Here is a 19,506-nt window from a genome sequence, read left to right as displayed (position 1 = left end):
TCCTTCTCAATTATTCTTGGACCGAGACTTCGTGCTTATGCATCAGGGGAGTATTTCTAACTTTTCTTTATATTTTTTTTTATTATATATTCTTTTTGTATTTTTTTTAGGATTGTATTAATTAATTAAATATTATATTATAATATATATTTTATTCATTGAGGACAATGAACCATTTAAGTGTGGGGATGTGTTCTTAATATTTAAAAAAATCCAAAAAATAAAAATTGAAAAAAATTGTATATAATTGTTTTGTCTCAAGAGTATGTTAACATGATTAAATACACATTGTGTAGATTTATTTTGCATGATTAATTCCTAGTTTTATATTCATAAAAATCATTTGATGCATGATAATTCCTTGTGTGTGCTTGCAAAAATTTTAAAACTTGAGATGCTTCTTAGTCAATTTTAGTGAGTCGAGCATGATTTCACCTTGTGAGGATTTGAGCCTAATTTATGATTTGTACACTATATATCAATCCATTTTTTGTTGTGTGATGTTCATCATTAGGCATGTTGCTCTAGAACTTGCTTTAAACCATTTTTAGACTACATGATATGTGTATGCATGAATATGATAAATGCACTAGAATTAACCTTATTATACCTAAACAGTACCCATGATAAATAATCCTTAGTGAACCTCCTTGAGCTTATATCTGTTTCTTTCGTATATCACCGATCTAAAATTTTTGAGCCTACTTGTTCTTTCTTGTCTTGATTTACTAGTAGAGCATATTGATTCAACTTCATGGTTGGTGAATATTTAGTGTGGGGATTTCTTTTGTTAAAGAGTTACAATTTGGTGGGAATTAATATGATGGAGCAACTTATCTTAGAAAAAAAATTAAAGTATCAAGTCCTCCTTTGAGATCAATGGGTGGCAAATGCAATGTCATATGAAAAGGACGATCCATGTACATGTGCTGGTATTAAGCGTAATCTTGGTGACTTTTCACTGCCCTTGATTACTGGAGAATGACTTGACTTTGAAAAAAAAATTGAAAAAAATGAAAAAAGAAGATCAAGTAGGATTTGTGTTCATTGATTATTTCAATGTGAAATGGGGGAAGTACCTGGTTATATATACTTAACTTTTACATGATTTGCTTTTCATGTTAGGTGCTTAAATTAAAAGTGAACACTATGCTCTATTGGTTTATCAAGTTTAGCCACTTGTTAACCTATATCTTTGATTCCCTACCCTTTACCTAAGCCTCGTTACAACCTTTGACAAATAACTTTTGATTCATGTATGCATATATACGAAATAGTGGAGATTTGGTGGACAACCAAACATATGGTAGCACATGTTAATTGAATGAACTTGAGTGAAACACTTACACCTATACACTTGTATGAGTTGAGAGTCATGTGAGATTTCTGTCTATAGCGTGCTTACTTACTTAATGCGGTTTTGATGTCTATTGCATGATATTTTTGTCTACCTAGACATTTTGTGCATACATGAATTATTATGTGTTAATGATGCCTAAAGTGAGAGTACTTGTACTTTCAGACAGTTTCAGGATGTTATGTGAATGAGATTTACAATGTGTGGAATACTATGATATGTTTCGTGTTTGAGAGATTTGGCGATTGAAAATATTTGATTTTGTGGGTATCTTCTATAAATCCTCACGAGACAAAACTCGTCCTACTGGGGTTGCCTAGGGGTTTAACGACTTGTTGCATGTGCTCAATGCAATCGTGTCATCTATGAAAGTGAAGTTAGTTAATTAGTTAGTTAATATTAGTTTTTTATTTCTTCTTTGCCCGAGGACGTGCAAAATAATAAATGTGGGGATGTTTGATAGGATATATATTTTTATATTTTTATATAATTTTATTCCTCATATTTGTTATATTTTGCATTGATTTGGATTTTTATTAATTAGGTTTTAATGTTTTATTGTAGGAAATAAGGAAATCCTAAACTTGGATGGATTGGAGAATTAAAGTTTAATTTGGAGATTTATTAGAAGGAAATTCGGATTTGTTGGACTGCATGCGCGCAATTCACTGTTTGGGTCATATCTTGAGTTCTAGAAGTCAGAATTGGACGATTTAACAGCCCACGCGAAGCTAGAGGAATTATTATATTTCATTCTACAGAGGTCCAATTATCAAATTACAACTGGAGCGGCCCAGAATTATTGAAGAAAAGTCAGCTGCGGATTTTCCCTTAGAAACCCAATCAGTTTAGGAAACGTACTTGTATTTTCCTAGAAGCATTAAAAGAATTCTATTATATACATATGAATACATATACAGTGGTAGGATTACTTTTCTTCTTGTAAAAAAAGGATTGAAGGTTTTCTTCTCTATTCTCATTAATATTAATTATGTGTTCTTATTATTTTATGTGTTTTGCTAATCTAGTTATGTGTGAGTAGATTTTTAAATCTAGGGTTAAGTTGAACCCTAATTATGATTGATGCATGATTTTCCCAATCACCCCAATTTAGTTATATTACATGCTCTTGCTTATTGAGTTGTGCTTAATTAACAATTACATGTCAAACGTGATTATGTGTATTGTTTGAACCCAATATTTATTTATCAGCGAAAGTTGTATTTAGGTGGTTGTGATTTAACCAATAAGGACATGAACTTCTCCATGAAAATAGATAGAACGGATTGTTAGGAAGTTAGGATGTTGTGTTTAATGTCTCTAAATTGCATGATACCATGAAAATAGGCTTGATTGTATATTAGAGAAGCCATTAATACTCGAGAGAGGTTATTGGTATTTTATAGGGCGCGTCTTTCCTCTTGAGTAGTATATGATTGATTTGGGGTGGGAAATCATAATTGCATTGATTCATTCTAGTGGGGATACTTAACTCTGGATGCTTTTAGTTATTTGATTAATACAACGTATTTGCTTTATTATAATTTTAGTTAATCAATCTCTCAATTTTAATTGTGTTACTTGCTTAGTTAAGTCGAGTCAAGAATTACTAGTGATTGGTACCTTTGTCTCTGTGGGATCGACTCAGACTTACCCTACTACATAGTTACAAGAATTTGTTAGGAATTATTATTTGATAGGCACGCGACAGCCTTGTCAATTATATCTCAAACTATGTATAAAGTAAAAAAAATTACCAAACAGTCATCTCATTATTATGACAGCACTTTTTTTCACCAACACTTTTTTTCACAACACAACAGTTTTCAAAAGTACTCCCAAACAGAGCTATATCTCTATGATAAAAAATGGTATGTTAAAAAATTAGTTAACATTTTTTCAAATTATTATATGTACAATTTATTAAGGTATTATTTTATCAAATCCGTATCAAACTATATTCATCATTTCTTTTTAAGAGAGATATCTTAGAACTAAGAAAAACTATCAATTTATAAAAATTAACATATGAGAAAAGCTAAGGTTATACTTTTCAATTTTAAAATAATAAATATTATTTTATACACAGCTATATATAATGTACAAAGTTTTTTTCAGTTACATGGTACATACTTAAATTCTGCAAGTTAACGGTTTTACATATTAGAGCTACTTATAAATCTAATAACATTATTTCTTTCGATTAACATCTTCCAAAATAAGAAAATAGCAACTATCAATTAAAGTAAAAAATATCATAAATAGTTTAAAATTTATTAAATTAGAAAATATGTCATAAATATGTATCAAAAGATATTTTAAATAAACATAAAGTATATAAAAATGTGTATTTAATTAAAAATATAATTTTAAGCAAAAATCAAACCCCATATTTAAACTACAATTTTTTACAAATTTATCAATTATGATAATAAATGTATTAGTAAATTTTGATATTAGGACATATTTTTTTTATCATTTTAAAGAAATTATCACTCTAAAGAGTATTAATTTAGAGTATGTAATGCCGATTACATGGAAACAGATGTTTTCTAAGTTTATTTTAATTCTTGCTGCCAGCTCGATTTCGAGATGTTTCCGGGAAGAAAGAGCTCGCGAGAAAGCTTATCAGTGGAAATTGTAAAAAATCTCGATTGCGAGGAAGGTGTAGTAGGGGTCGACCACAATTTTCCAAGTTTTTCATGTAGTTGAGATCAAAAGAATACATGAAGGCAAGTGATATTATGATACAATATATACACCATCTCTCCCGCTCATATATGTATATATATATATATATATATATATATATTTGAATGTCTTATTTAATTTTAAACGTTTTAAAAGTAATAAAAAAAATTTGATTATATAACTTTATAATATTTTTTATAACAACTTTTTTTGGTGAATTTTAGAGTAAAAGTTTAATATTATAAAAATTAACTACATCAATTATTTTCTTCCACTACACACTCTACAATCACTTTATATATTAAATATTAAATATTAATTTACCCCACTACTTTATCCAACTTTTATACTTTTTCTCAATAAATTATATTTTTTCTTTCTCTCCTTCTCACTCCTTACTGAAAGTATTGTGTTTTTAATATGTTTCTTGTTTTCCGTACTCAAACCATTTGTATGCAAATGGCTAGGGCGGGGAAGTATATATATGTCTCATTCATTTCTATATATATATTTTTATATCTCGATCAATTTTATACATTTTTAGATTTATCAAAAATTAGTAAAAAAATTATAATATAAAATTAAAATTATATACATCTACTACTTTTCAACCATACTCATTTTATACATTAAATATTAAATATTGATTAATCCCACAATTTTATCATTTTCTTTTTTTTCTCATAGCACTATAACTTTTCTTAATCTATATGCCCAAATTATCTGATGACAGAGGGAGTATATATTATAAAGTAATTAATATGTATGTACAATTGTGATTTTGGTGCGAGTACATGGCTCATCATTTAACATAGGACTAAATAACAAAGTAGTATGGTATGCCGTATAGTGTTAACAGTTATTTACCCTAGCCATGTGATTTAGTTTCATTATTAACAGGTGGATGGGGTTCATATTTATTTGTAACATGAACTTGAGATCACATGCACGGAACGGAACTAGGGTTCATATTCAACTTGGCATTAATATTGGAAGGTTCCGTCAAGAAGGTTGTTAGAACTTAGAAGGATGATCTGAATGTAGTAAATGTGTATATCAAATAAACCGCTATCCGATACATCTGTATCACTATTACAAATAAATGATACGTACTAATGCAGCAGCCAGCAGATTTGGAACTATAAAATATTTAGACTGTAAGAAGTCTTCTTCTGGCTGGATAAAACTTGTTGCGACTTTTACAAGTCATATTTTTATAGGGACTATTTGACATTTAAGAACTGATCAGACGTGGGCTAGCACGACAATGTGTCCCGAGTCGTCAATATACTTATGTTGTCCATGTCAAATTGTCTCATTTTATCTCATTTTCTTAATTTTTTTTAATTATTTAATATCAAAAATTATTATTATTTTATCTTGTCCTAAATATACTATCACCATTAATAATATTTTCCTAAAATATCTACAAAATCCTTAATTTAGATTTTTGAAATCAACTTATTATCATAATATTGTCCTATAACTTCTATTTTCTATTTAAATCAACTTGTCTATACTCCTAAATTTCCTTTTAATAGCAACTCTCCAAATATTACATTAACTAGTTTAAAACCCGTGTGATGCACGGATCGCACCGTTTTTTTTAATATTATATAATTTTATAAAAAAAATTTGATATCAAACTAATTATTTTTAGTTTATTTTTTAAAAATCTAGATCAATAAGATAATTTTGTTTTAGACTGAATAATTAGCATATATGATTTTATTTTTCTTGGTCAAATTGTATTTTTATTTTAGTTTTGTGTTAGTCTGAATCAATTATATAATGTATTTTTTCATCCTGGATAAATAAAATAAATTATTTTATTTATCCAAGTACATTAGTATAATTATTTTAGGAGGATTGATAGTATTATTATTTTATCTTAGCCCGATTCATATGATATATCAACTAAATCTTGATAATTATATTTAGTTTGTTTAAATTTAATTTAGCTGAATTAACAAATTAGAATAATATAGAATTCGATATGAATTAAAATATAAATTGGTAGAAGAAGTTAAATTTAATATAAATTATAATGATATAGAGTCCGATATAAAATAGAATTGAAATTGGTAAAACAATCGAAGAAGTTGACTTTAATATCAATTTGAATTAGAACTGATCGACCTAATAATTAGAATTAGAATAATTAAGTAAGGATAATTAAGTAATTTCAGCAAGTACCGACCGACTACCAAACTTTTAATGTTTCGTCTATTATAATATAGTATAGATTATTAACTAATACATAATATAATTTTATGATAATTTGTGAATAATGAGAGAGATACTCATTAGAATTAAAATGTTTAAAGAGAAACCGTTTTTTTAACTTTTAAATTTATTATATTTATTTATTATTCGTAATTTTCAAATTATCAAGATTTAACAAAAAATACAAAAAAGTAAAAAAAACAGAGAATTATTTTAGAAGACCGTTGCGAAGCGCGGCTCAGTAAACTAGTTACATTTATAGTATATTTCCTCCAAAAGCCGGTTCTGTAAATTACTAAAATTGACAAGATCTTGGAAATATCCATTCAGTTGATTTAATAATACATATAATTTTCTGTGTCAATTCCTAACAAACATAATATGAAATTAAAAATGTTATCTCTTTGGTGCCTCAATTATTTTGGAATGTTTATATGACTTTACCCCAATCCTAGATTAGATGTATTTCTTTTTCTATTTGTATCTTACTATAATTTCTTGGACAAACATCAACTGATTATTGTCAAAAAATCATCACTTCAATTTAAAGTTCTAATAAAATTTATAATTTGTATCATTGCATCTGTCTCTATGTATAAAGGGTTGACTAATAATTATAACTTAGGAGATATATATGTTCAAGTTTGTTTTTCGAGAATTTATAAATCTAGCTAGCATAGTCTCATTATCAAGTAATAGTTGGCTTTCCCTAACAGGTAGAACAATTTTTAGCAAGTAATTAAGGTCACAATAACCATATAAATTTTTGTACTCTTGTTTCATTTGTGTAAACAATGCACAAATAAATTTGGGTAATGCAGAATTTCAAATTAATTATATGAAGAGTATACAGTGTATACTAGGCCGATCGGAATGTGGATCGAATATTAGATGGAAAATTACGATTATAGAAATATGGAGTGTACATCCTATATTCCTATGTATGTAATATATTTTATCGTTCACTTTTTTGGTTATAAAATTGAGACAAAAAATGGGTTGTTAGGTCTGATGTAATAACCTAAAACTGACTTGTTAGGTTTCATGAAGTAATAAGCTAGTGACGTATTATATGTGACGTTTGAACTATACAGGTTCTATTGCACTGAGATCGATCGACTTAGAGTGGGTTGTTAGAAGTGTGGTAAATTTTTTATTACAGTAGTGCTGATGTTCTGTCGCTATAAAATTTGTAGAAACTAAGATGTAAACAGAAGTAGCTTTATACCATTTGTATAACCTGCTTAAAGCAGGGCTTAAGTATGGTAAAATGTATACACCCTATTATGAAAGAGTGAAAATGTTATTTTTATGAATACTTTGACAAAATGTACAACAAATAAAATGTTGTGTAATAATAGTATGATATTGATATAATGTGCCCGTTTAGGAAATCTTAAAATAAGTAACTTATGACTTAAAATTAATAAGTGGTTTAAAAGTGATAAGTAGATAATACTTATAAGTTAGTTAAGTGTTTGGTTAATTTACTTATAAGTCAGAATTTTTTTTTAACTTAAATGAACTAAAAAAATATTTTTTAAATATAATTATCTTAATTCATGATTTTTAAATTAACTTAACCTTTAAAAACATAAATTTCAAAACTAAAATTAATAAAAAATTAAAAAATCATAATAAGTTGAGAAAAAGTACGTCGTTACTAACATTCAACTTATCAGCTTATAAGTTGTAAATTCAACTTATAAGTTGGGTCGACAAACATTCATCAATAAGTACTTACGGGCTTATAAGCCAATAAGCCACTTATTTAGTGGTTGCCAAACAGGCCCAATACCTAGTCCTGAGAATTTATCAAGAATAGTCATATTTTCCTGCAATTTCAATATCTAACATCCGTCAAAATCCTTGTGCAGATTGTATAAGAATTTGTTGATAATTACAATGTCCGAAACAATCCACACATTTATTTGTCGAAGCCGTTGAATCCATAACATGCATGTATGCATTTTTTCATAAAAAGTACGCCTTTCCTTAAAAAACATATTTATACTATTATAAGAAAAACATAGGATAATTTTGTTGGTTGGTTAACACCTTCCATAAAAAGTACGCCTTTCCTTAAAAAACAAAACACAAATTACCTACACATTAAAAACATATATACACGTTTCCAAGTTACCCACAGACATGACTCACTATTCATTCAATACATATCAAAAGCCCTTTTTTAATTTCACCCTAATATACTCAAACTCTAACCCTCAGTGTAACAACTAACAAATAACTAAGTCCCGAACAAAAGAAGTATTAATTTTCTCTGTCTATTAAAGTTTTACATGGATAATAAAAAATTGTACATGATATTATTTTGTTATCAAATAAATCTTTTGCTCATTAAAATATATTATACTATTATAAGCAAAACATATGATAATTTGGTTGGTTGGTTCACACTTTCCTAAAAAGTCTGTTAACACCTTCCAAAATAAAGTTTAAACAATTATAATTTAATTAAAAAAATAAATCATGTATCTAATATAACTACATACTCTTATGAATTATTATCCAACTTAATTTCTAATCATACTCAAATTCTATCTTATCTCTTTTATATGGAACCAAACACTTTCAAGATTAATTTTAGTAATTCAAATAATAAAATAATTAATAAGTCAAGAAAAAATTACCACTTTCATATAGGCACTGCATCCGCACAGTAAAGCGGAGGTCGTAGTAGAAAGATTTATTAAGATTTTAACTATTTAAATTTTGAATCATTCAATAATATAATATATACAAAATAATATGTAAATATTTTAAGTTCGTTAATCTCAATAATACATACTTATTATTTTTCTTAAATTATTTTGATATAAAATAATAAAATTATAAATGTTATAATCAGTCCGTGTATCGCACGGATTATAGGTTAGTTACGTATTATTTGTAAATTCCATCAACACAGCATGCTTCTATATGTAAACGAAGTCAACGGATCCACAGGGTTATTTTAAAAAATGGAGTCAGGAGACATGTGAAAGACCCAGATCAGATGCAATTGTGATTTTAAGTTCTAACTTGACCCGACAATACCGATATACGAAACGTGAACACGGTACGAAACGATACGAATAATTAGTGTTTGTGTTCGAAAATTTGGTACACGAACACAGAAAAACACGAATATAATTTATGTTGGGTTTGAGTTTCCAATATGCAGGTACACGACACGGAATGAAAGCACACGAAATAAATAAATAATTAAAATTTTGAAAATATATAATAAACATATATGTATATACTAAATATCAAATGTGAATTTAACCTATTCTAAATAAAATATATATAATTGTAAATACTAAAATATATTTGATTGTTTTTTGACTACGTGATTGAGCACTTCACCATTTAATTACTTATTGCATTTTTTAACAATTAATTTTTTTCGTATATAATTCGTGTACTTTAGTGTACTAAAACGAGTAAACACGAATCCGAGTTAGTGTCATCAAATTGGTACACAAATACAAATCCAGGTCGGGTTCAGGTTTAAGATTTGGTACACGAAAACATGAAAGTACACGGAACGTTTATACACGACACGGAACGTTGTCGGGCCTCAGCCAGCTAGGTAAAGGCTATGTTACTCTGTGTTATTAATTTTTATTAAAATATTTCATATTTCCGATACTTTCGAAAAAAACAGTTTTTCGCGTTTATCAAAACTTAGGTATGTGTTTATGGATGGTGTCTATTCCCCATTCATGGTAACAAGGGCTGTAATCGTAATTCGGACCGTACAAGCCAAATTTTGAGCTGTACATAATTCAAATTGAGGTTAATCGAGTCGAACCGAACTGGCTTATTTAACTAGTTGAGCCTAAATCCCTTCCCAAACTCGACTCTTTTAATCTTTCGAGTCGAGTCGAGCCAGGTCGTTTATCTCAACGAGCCGGTTTTAACAAGTCGGGTGAGTCGACTCGTTTAACTTTACACTTAATCGAGTTTAAATCTCTACTCGAACTCGATTTATTTAATTTTAGGAATGAAATCGTGCCGGTTCGTTTAATCTGGAACATCTGTCCAAACTCGACATATGAACCGAATCAAGTCCACTTAGACGAGTTCGAGTCGGGCGACACGAGCTCGCCCGAATCGGATTACAGCCTAGTATAGACAAATATATAAGTCTAAAGCATATATGCGGTAGCTATTAGTTGACAAATGGTATGGTCTGTTGACGCATAAAATTAAATTTATATGTCGCTTATTGTCAAACAACTATAGGCGTCGCTTATTGTCAAATGGACGCATAAGAGCTTGGGTTGACGCAGACATTTTGCATCTTTCTTAAGGCATACACAAATTTTCTGAAATATAAGAGTATTCAGTTGATTTATACTCATATTATACATAGAAATTACAGTTAGTAAACTATCAAATTTTGGTTAATACCAAATAATTTAATGTACTGAGCTAATTTGAATTGAAACTACATAATTATACAAAATATGTTTATTTTATTTAATGTTAAATGATACATATAACTTGCTCGACAGAATTGCTATACAAAATATTCAACACAATGAAGAACATATACACTTCGAAATCATTGGTATTTATAATACCTAGCAATACAATCTTTGAAAGTGTATCGTTTCTTGCATACCATCCGATCTAACTACGAAAAATTCAATTTTTTTCTGCATAAGAGAAGATAACGAGAAGGGCACATATTCTGCAAGTGTCGTTAATTAGTTTTAGCGAATTTTAATGGACATCCCTGCAAACCGAATATAATTAAAATCATCCACCAGATAATTTCTTGTAACATTAAAAATGTCATTAAACATCTCACGAACAATAAATTACTCATGTTAATGTAAATATATATATAATCATTGTTCAATAAATCAATATACAAAGAGAGAATCGAGTATCATGAAATGAGATATATGTAATATTATTTGTTTTCTCCGTAATAATTTTTTTTAAAAAAATAAATAAAATGCACAGTCCAAGTCAAAGCCTATTATATATCTAAATATCGAACGAGTAAATAAAATTAAGAAAAAATTATGTAAGTTTGGTACGCGTTGCAATATTTTCTTCTATAAGTACATTCGAGAAATGCAAGTGCTCAGATGCAACCAACTTTAGTTTTAAATTTCTCGGCAAACATGACGTTCAACGATGATGAGCAAATACATAGCATCCAAAATGGCGCTGCAGGTTTATATTTTTTTTTTTCAACTTTTAAGATTTCATCTATATGTATAATGTTTATCTAGAATAGTATGTATAATGTTCTTCTATAAGCATTCTTTTATGAACTGCATGGTGTAGTACTAGCTAGAAGTGAGATAATGTCTAATTTTTGATGCTGGTTGACAGGAAAAGGAAAGCCCAAAGAAAGAGACGGGCTCGATCTGGTCATCGTTTTGGATATCAGTGAAAACATGAAGAGGAAAGATCGGCTAGACAAGCAGAAAAAAGCAACCGAATTCTTGATCAAGAAACTTGGCCCTACTGATCGTGTTTCCGTTGTAACTTTCAGTGGCGTTGCAAACAGATTGTGCGCTCTGCGAACTCTTAATAAAGAATCCAAGAAGGATATCCTCGATCTGCTCAATGGTATTACTTGTGCTGATGGAGCAAATATCTCCCAAGGCTTAAAGATGGCCTTGCAAGTTCTCAATGGCCGAAAATTTGTACAAGGTTGTCGTTCGGTTGGCATCATTCTGATATCTAGTGCTGAGCAGGATGGGAGTACGAAGATTGACGATATTTCCGTTTACACTTTTGGTTTCGGTACCGGAAACTCTCTCACAATGCCACATGTATGTAAAAGCAGCTCTCTATAAGTGCATGATTTCCTTTATTTCTTTATTTGTTTCGTGTCTGTTATTACCCTGTTTGGACTCAACAATTAGGATCAGTACCGATTGTTTCTGAAGTTTTTGAATATATTTTATTGGATTAACAGGTGCCCGATGCAATGTCAAGAAAAAGCGGTACTAGAGGAATCGCAGATGTTGAATATACTAATGACTTAAAAGTTGCATTTGCCAACTGTTTTTCGGGGCTTTTGACAGTGGTAATCCAGGATTTAAAGCTCATGATGTCAACCGGAAGTATGTCAATGACTGAGAATGTTTATGCAGACACTTATGACTCCACCGTCTCTGTGATGCTTGGCAATTTATACAACATGGAAACACGCAAAGTTATTGATCCCGTTCTTCCTCCTATTACAAGTCTGGATGGCCTGCAAGTTCTTAAAGTTGCTTACAAATACTTCAGGTCAGATTAATTTTAATTTTAAATCACTTAATCTAATAAAAATGTGAATTCAGGTGTTAGAAATTGTGAATTGAATATGTCATATATATTAATGCAGTGAAGACAAGAAAGAAAGAATTAAAAAGCAAGTAAACAGTTTCACACAAGAAGAGAGAAAGGACCGGATGCTTGAACTGCCCTTACATTTCACTTCACGCATGGACACATGCCAGAAAGAAGAGGAAACATTTAACAAGATTTTTTCGAATCTATTATCAACAGGAGAGGACAGTGTAATGGATGATGTTAATATACAATCTTCTTCTGAGATTGAACCAAGAGCCTGTGGTGATATGGAAAAACTGCATACAGTTCTCATTCCATGTATAAGCAAAAACCAGAAGGAATCAAAATCGTTAAATAAAGATCAAAGCAATTCATCGCACACAAATGAGGAATATGGAATGAAAGAAAACAATACAGTCTCATCTCAGAACTCAGCTCGAGAAGATGTAGAAAAATTGCCTTTGCTTATCAGCCCGTGTATGGGCACCTATCATAAGCAAGCAGAGTCATCCAACATGGATCATATAAATTCATGTTCTAAAGAGGAGGACAAGTCAGAGCATGAAACTGTTACACCTTCGGAGGTGGCAGCCAGAGGTGATTTTCAACATGTTCCCTTTATTTATTTTTTCTTCTTATATGGATAATTACCAGAAGAAAGCAATGTTTCTTGACAATAATAGGACATAATTTATTGACCGCAGATAAGGACAACGCGAAAAAGGAAGAGGAAAAGAAAACTATTACAGCATCTCCTGGTGTTGCAGTTAGAGGCAGTGTAAACAAAACGCCCTGTTTTTCCACTTCATCTGTAGGCACATACCAGATGCATACAGAATCGTTCCATAAGGGTGATATGAGGACATTAGCTACAGATGAATACAATGGGAAGGGACAAACAAATTCACTGTCTACCGAAGTCGCTGCTGAAGTTGATGTAGAAAAACTTGCTTCCAGTTCACACATGAACACATGTAAGAAGCAAACAGAGGCGCTTCACAAGGCCTGTGACAGGTCACTGCTTTCAGACGAGGAAAATGTGAATGAAGAAACTACTGTACCCTCTTCCAAGGTTGCAGCAAAAGTTGATGTTGAGAAAGTGCCCCTAATTTCCGCTTCCCGAATGGACGCATGTGAGAAACAACAAATGTCATTATACAGTGATCATACTAAATCAGGGTCTACAGATGAGATGAATGTAAAAGCAAAAGTTACAACCCCGTCTTCCAATTCATTGCGTACAGATGAGGACAACTTGAAGAAAGAATCTATTGTAGCCTGTTCCGAGGTTGCACCACCCATGGGCGGTATGGAAAAAATTTCCTTACCGGAGTCTTCAGCTAACAGGGATCCTGCCAATTCGTCTGCTCTAAATGAGGATACTGTGAAAGAAGAACCTACTGCAAAGTCTTTCGAGATCTCTCAAGAAAGCAAACATTTGGCAACCAGAGGTCATAAAGAAACATTGCTCTTACCTTTTTATCTTCCTCAATTGATCAATTCCAACACTCTACATGTGAAGAAAAACGTTCTTGCACCTGCTTCTGAGGTTGTAGCCTTGGGTAATCTGGAAATACCTTCGTCACCAGGGTCCTCTAGTAGAGGAGAGGACAATCTGGAGAAAATAGTTATTGTACACTCTTCCGAGGAGAATTTGAACAAAGGATTGACTGTATACTCCGTTAAGGTCTTTCTACAAATTGCAGCGACAGGTACATAGATTGATTGATCCTTTTTTTTCTCCTTAAATTGTTATCATCTTGCACTCTGAAAATGAGCACACACAAAAAAAAACATTTTATGACGATTGTAGTAATTTTTAGTCCTTAAATGAGAATAATGGTGTGAAAATTATTCACTCGCATATGAACTAATATTTAAAACCTGTAACGATTGTCCAAAGTAAACTCTTTGTAACAAAATAACTTTCTTTTGTTGTACATCTGCCTGAGAACATTTTGAACACTATGTGATTCTAACCTTTCATATTTTAAATGATCAGAAATTCAGAAATTCAGAGGAGGACTTGCTAGTTTAAGCACGGTTGGTGTTGCCAAAACACAAAAGAAATGGAGGATCTTGCAAGAACTTGGAGTAATAGACACTGCCTACTTTAATTCTCTCATTCTTATTAAAATATTGGCAACTTGAATTACCTGTATCTTGGCCAAACATTATTTCATAAATTTTTACTTATATTTTTTTCTGGTGAACTAATTTGAATTAACATGTGTGTTATAAAAATGAACAGAAAAAGGTCAGATCCGTGCCTTCAGAATCCAAGATAGTGAAGAAAGCAACACTATTAAGTATTGTAGCGGCAACAATTTATTACATGCTTCATTTCTGGTTTGGCAATGTAATATTTGAATACCCAGCCCCAGGAAAGCTCCTAACCGGAATTGGATTTTACAATCCCTTTTGGCTTCTTAGCATCGTCATCATATCCATATTAGCCCTCCTTGTTGGTGCATACATGGTTACTGTAACCTCTTCCGAGGTCATAGCCACGGGCGATACGGCAAAGTCCCCAGTACCAAAGTCGGTTAAAAAGGAAGATACAAATTTATTAGCTCAGAATGAGGAGGATGTGACAGAAGAAATTACTGGGCACTCTTCCACTGTCTCCGAGAAACGCCAACATTTTGTACCCACAGGTTATATAAAAAACTTACTCTTACTTTTTTTCATAAATTGTTATTATCTAATATGGAAAAATTTCCCTTATCAGAGTCGTCTAACGAGGATCATACCAGTTCATCGGCATCAAATGAGCAAAATGAGAATGTGAAGGAAGAAATTAGTGCACACCCTTACACTCCCTCTCAGAAACACCCAGGTTCTGTACCCACAGGTTATATAGCAAATTTACTCTTACTTCCCTTTTCTTCATAAATTGTAATCATCTTTCTCTCTGCATATGAACACACACCAAAAACAAGTTTTACGATAATTATAATTTTTTTGGTCCACAAATGTGAATAATGGTGTGAAAGACACTATTTCCCCTCACCGTTGAGGTAATATTGAAAAACTGTGCTCATTATCCGAAGTTATTTGTACTAAAATAACTTTTTTTCTTGTACATCTGTTCGAGAACATTATGAACACTATTATGATTCTAACCATTTTATCTTGTTGAATTGTCAGAAATTAAGACATTCAGAGCAAGACTCGCTGGTTTTAGCACGTGTATTGCTATAACTCAAAATATATGGCGGAGCTTGCAAGAACATGGAGTAATAGCTATTGCCTACTCTTACTCTCTCATTTTAAAATAAAATTATAGCTACTTGAATCAATTTTATTTTGGTGAAATATTATTTCATTTATTATCTATTATGCGGATTTTATTTTTCTGGTGAACTAATTACATTTAACGTACATGTTCAATATACAGAATACAATCAGAAATCTCCCTCTGAAATCCAAAACCATGAAAGATAAAATCACAATACCCACTTCTGAGGAGGTCTCACCTAGACATAATACGAAAGAATTTTCCTCAGCGGAGTCATTTAGCATAGATCACTTTGAATCGGAACATAGTGATAAGGAGAATGTGATGGAAGAACCTATTACAACCTCCTCCGAGGTAATAGCCAAGGGTGATCATACCGATTCATCGACTCCAAATGAGGATAGTGTGAAGGAAGAACCTATTGCAAACTCTTCCAAGGTCTCTCACCAAAGCAAATGTTTGTCAACCAGAATTTATATTAAAACATTGGCCTTACCTTGTTATCTTTCTAAATTGATCTTTTCTATCACTTCACATGTGATAAAAAACGTTTCACCGGAGTCCTCTAACAAGGATCATCACAGTTCATTGGGTTCAAAGGAGGAAGTACCCCCACCAGTAGAGTTGTCTGACAAGAATCACATTGCTTCATTGCGTACAAATGAGATCAATGTGAAGAGAGATGCTAGCGTATCCTCTTCTGAGGCTGTAACCACGAGTAATTCGGACAATGGGAAGAAAGAAGCTTATGTACCCTCTTCCAAGGTTGTAACCACGAGTAATTCGGAAGTACGTTCCTCAGAGGAGTCATCTGACAAGGTTCATACCGATTCATCATCTCCAAATAATCATAATGGGAATGAAGGTACTACTGCACCTTATCCCAAGGTCTCTGACGAACGCCAACATTTCGCAGTCGGCGATTATTTCAAAAAGTTGCTCCTAATATTTCATCTTCCTAAGTTATCTTTATCTTTGACTATGAGTGTGATGAAAAAAGCCACCGCATACTCTTCTAAGGTTTTTGCAATGGGTGATATGAAAAAATTCTCCTTGCCAGATTCATCTAAGAAGAATCATAAAAATTCATTGGTTTCGAATTCGGAGAATGTGATGCAGGAAATCAATACTCTGGAGGACAATCTGGAGAAAGAAGCTAGTGTACACGCTTCCAGGGTTGTTGCCACGGGTAATATGAAAATACTTTTCTTGCGGCCATCATCTCCAAACGAGGAGAATGTAAAGAAAGGACTTACCGTAGACTCTTCTCAGGTCCTTCAAGAAGGCGAACATTTTGCAGCCACAGGTTACATATAAAAATTGATATTTTTTCTTCTCCTTAAATTGTAATCATCTTGCACTCTGAATATGAACACACACAAGAAAAACATGTTACGATAATTGCAGTAATTTTTAGTCCACAAATGAGAAAAATGGCGTGAAGGAAACTATTTCACCCGCGTCTGAACTTATATTGAAAATCTGTGCTCATCGTCCAAAGTAAACAAACTCTTAATAACAAAATAACTTTGTTTTATTGTATATCTGTCCGAGAACGTTATGAACACTACATTAATTCTAACCGTTCATCTTTTAAATGATCAGAAAATCAGAAATTCAGAAGAGGACTTACTGGTTTAATCAGGGGTGTTGTTGCTATAACACAAAAGCTCTGGAGGAGCTTGCAAGATTTTGGAGTAATAGATACTTCCAACTTTGCCAACTTTTACTTTTTCATTCTTATTGAAATTTAGGCAACTTTAAATAATTTTTCTTTGGCCAACATTATTTCATATAATATTTTAGTTATATTTATTTTCTGGTGAATTAATTTAAATTAACATGTGTGTAACATAAACAAACAGAAAACGGTCAGATCTATGCCTTCAGAATCCCAGACAGTGAAGAAAGCAACACTATTAAGTATTGTCGCGGTAACAATTTATTACATGCTTTGTGTATGCTTTGGGAAAGTAATATTTGAATACCCAGCCCCAGGAAAGGTCCTAACCGGAACTGGATTTTACAACCCCTTTTGGCTTCTTAGCATTGTCATCATATCCATATTAGCTCTCCTTGTTGGCGCATACAAGGTTACTGTAACTTATTCCGAGGTCATAGCCACCAGCGATACGGCAAAATGCCCTGTACCAAAGTCGTTTAACAAGGATGATACAAATTTATTAGCTCCGAATGATAAGGATGTGACAGAAGAAATTACTGGACCCTCTTCCACTGTCTCCCAGAAACGCCAACCTTTTGTACCCACAGGTTATATAAAAAACTTACTCTTACTTTTTTTTTCATAAATTGTTATTATCTAATATGGAAAAATTTCCCTTATCAGAGTCGTCTAACGAGAATCATACCAGTTCATCGGCATCAAATGAGCAAAATGAGAATGTGAAGGAAGAGATTAGTGCACACCCTTCGACTCCCTCTCAGAAACACCCAGGTTCTGTACCCACAGGTTATATAGAAAATTTACTCTTGCTTTCCTTTTCTTCATAAATTGTTATCATCTTTCTCTCGGCATATGAACACGCACCAGAAACAAGTTTTACGATAATTATAGTTTTTTTGGTCCACAAATGTGAATAATGGTGTGAAAGACACTATTTCCCTCACCGTTGAGGTAATATTGAAAAACTGTGCTCATTTTTCGAAGTTATTTGTACTAAAATAACTTTTTTTGTTTGTGCATCTGTTTGAGAACACTATGAACACTATTATAATTCTAACCATTTTATCTTGTTGAATTATCAGAAATTAAGATATTCAGAGCAAGACTCGCTGGTTTTAGCACGTGTGTTGCTATAACTCAAAATATATGGCGGAGCATGCAAGAACATGGAGTAATAGCTATTCTCTTACTCTCTCATTCTAAAATAAAATTCTAGCTACTTGAATCAATTTTGTTTTAGTCAAATACTGTTTCATTTATTATCTATTATGCGGATTTATTTTTCTGGTGAACTAATTACACTTAACGTGAATGTTGAATATACAGAATACAATCAGAAATCTCCTTCTGAAATCCAAGACCATGAAGAAAGCAGCATTATTAAGTGTTGGACTGGCAATGCTTACTTACATAGTTTCTGGCTGCTTTGGCAATGCAACATTGAGAGACCTGGCCCCAGGAAACTGTTGAAATTGTAATATCAAACATGCTTTTATTTTTCGTACTTGTTTTTGCAACGTCTAGTTTGTGCTAGAATTGGTCAGCTGGTTGTGGTCGTTTTTTTGGAGAAGTTAATAAATCAAAGTAGTGTTAGCATTTGGATAGGAAGTAGTTGGGTCGTGTCCTATTTTTCAGGATCTGTTTGTGGCTTGTAGTTCTTTTATTTGTTCTGTTTTCTGGGAATAAAAACTAAGTCTTTTTGCAGGCATATTAGTGAATGCTTTCTCTGTCTCTTAAACAATTGATAGGTAGTATTATATAGTATACACCCTACACTTGGTATCAGAGCAGGGAAGTTCTGGGCGGACGTGAAAGACAACCGAAGATGGAAGCTAACAAGGAAGTCGTCAAAGGGAAGAGTGGATCCATAGGATTGAGTTACCCAATGCTTACCAGGAGCAATTACACGGCTTGGGCTCTCAAGATGAAGGTGTTTATCAAAGCACAAGGGGTATGGTGTGCCATCGAACAGAAGGACACCAAAACTCCGGTGGA

The 19,506-nt window shown here is 31.8% G+C and overlaps 1 protein-coding gene across 3 annotated transcripts; it reads left to right on the top strand.

Annotated features, from left to right (window-relative positions):
- The first annotated feature begins 11,399 nt into the window (after positions 1–11,399).
- LOC141670735 (uncharacterized) lies at positions 11,400–19,212 on the top strand. Of its 3 annotated transcripts, none has more exons than XM_074476722.1 (15): positions 11,400–11,470; positions 11,633–12,078; positions 12,225–12,541; positions 12,639–13,183; positions 13,291–14,298; positions 14,589–14,680; positions 14,838–15,243; positions 15,318–15,425; positions 15,737–15,825; positions 15,987–17,133; positions 17,433–17,524; positions 17,693–18,098; positions 18,175–18,297; positions 18,594–18,682; positions 18,838–19,212. In XM_074476722.1, the coding sequence occupies exons 1-15, from the start codon at positions 11,419–11,421 to the stop codon at positions 18,979–18,981; spliced, it is 5,064 nt and encodes a 1,687-aa protein (XP_074332823.1). In that variant the 5' UTR covers positions 11,400–11,418; the 3' UTR covers positions 18,982–19,212. The 3 variants fall into 3 exon arrangements, with proteins under 3 accessions (XP_074332823.1, XP_074332822.1, XP_074332821.1); XM_074476721.1 differs by having other exon boundaries at positions 15,318–15,440; positions 18,175–18,282; XM_074476720.1 differs by having other exon boundaries at positions 15,318–15,440.
- The last annotated feature ends 294 nt before the right edge of the window (positions 19,213–19,506 follow it).

Source organism: Apium graveolens, chromosome 7, assembly GCF_009905375.1.
Source record: "Apium graveolens cultivar Ventura chromosome 7, ASM990537v1, whole genome shotgun sequence".
In the NCBI taxonomy this organism is placed as follows: Eukaryota; Viridiplantae; Streptophyta; class Magnoliopsida; order Apiales; family Apiaceae; genus Apium; species Apium graveolens.
The sequence above is the reverse complement of the archived record's forward strand: the minus strand, read 5'-3'. Positions and strand labels throughout refer to the sequence as shown.

What these genes read in the sequence shown, in the direction of transcription:
- LOC141670735 (XM_074476720.1), top strand. Translation starts at nt 11,419, where the DNA reads ATGACGTTCAACGATGATGAGCAAATACATAGCATCCAAAATGGCGCT. An exon ending in CATCCAAAATGGCGCTGCAG is followed by an intron (nt 11,471 to 11,632) that starts GTTTATATTTTT and finishes GCTGGTTGACAG; the next exon opens with GAAAAGGAAAGCCCAAAGAA. An exon ending in GTTGCTTACAAATACTTCAG is followed by an intron (nt 12,542 to 12,638) that starts GTCAGATTAATT and finishes ATATTAATGCAG; the next exon opens with TGAAGACAAGAAAGAAAGAA.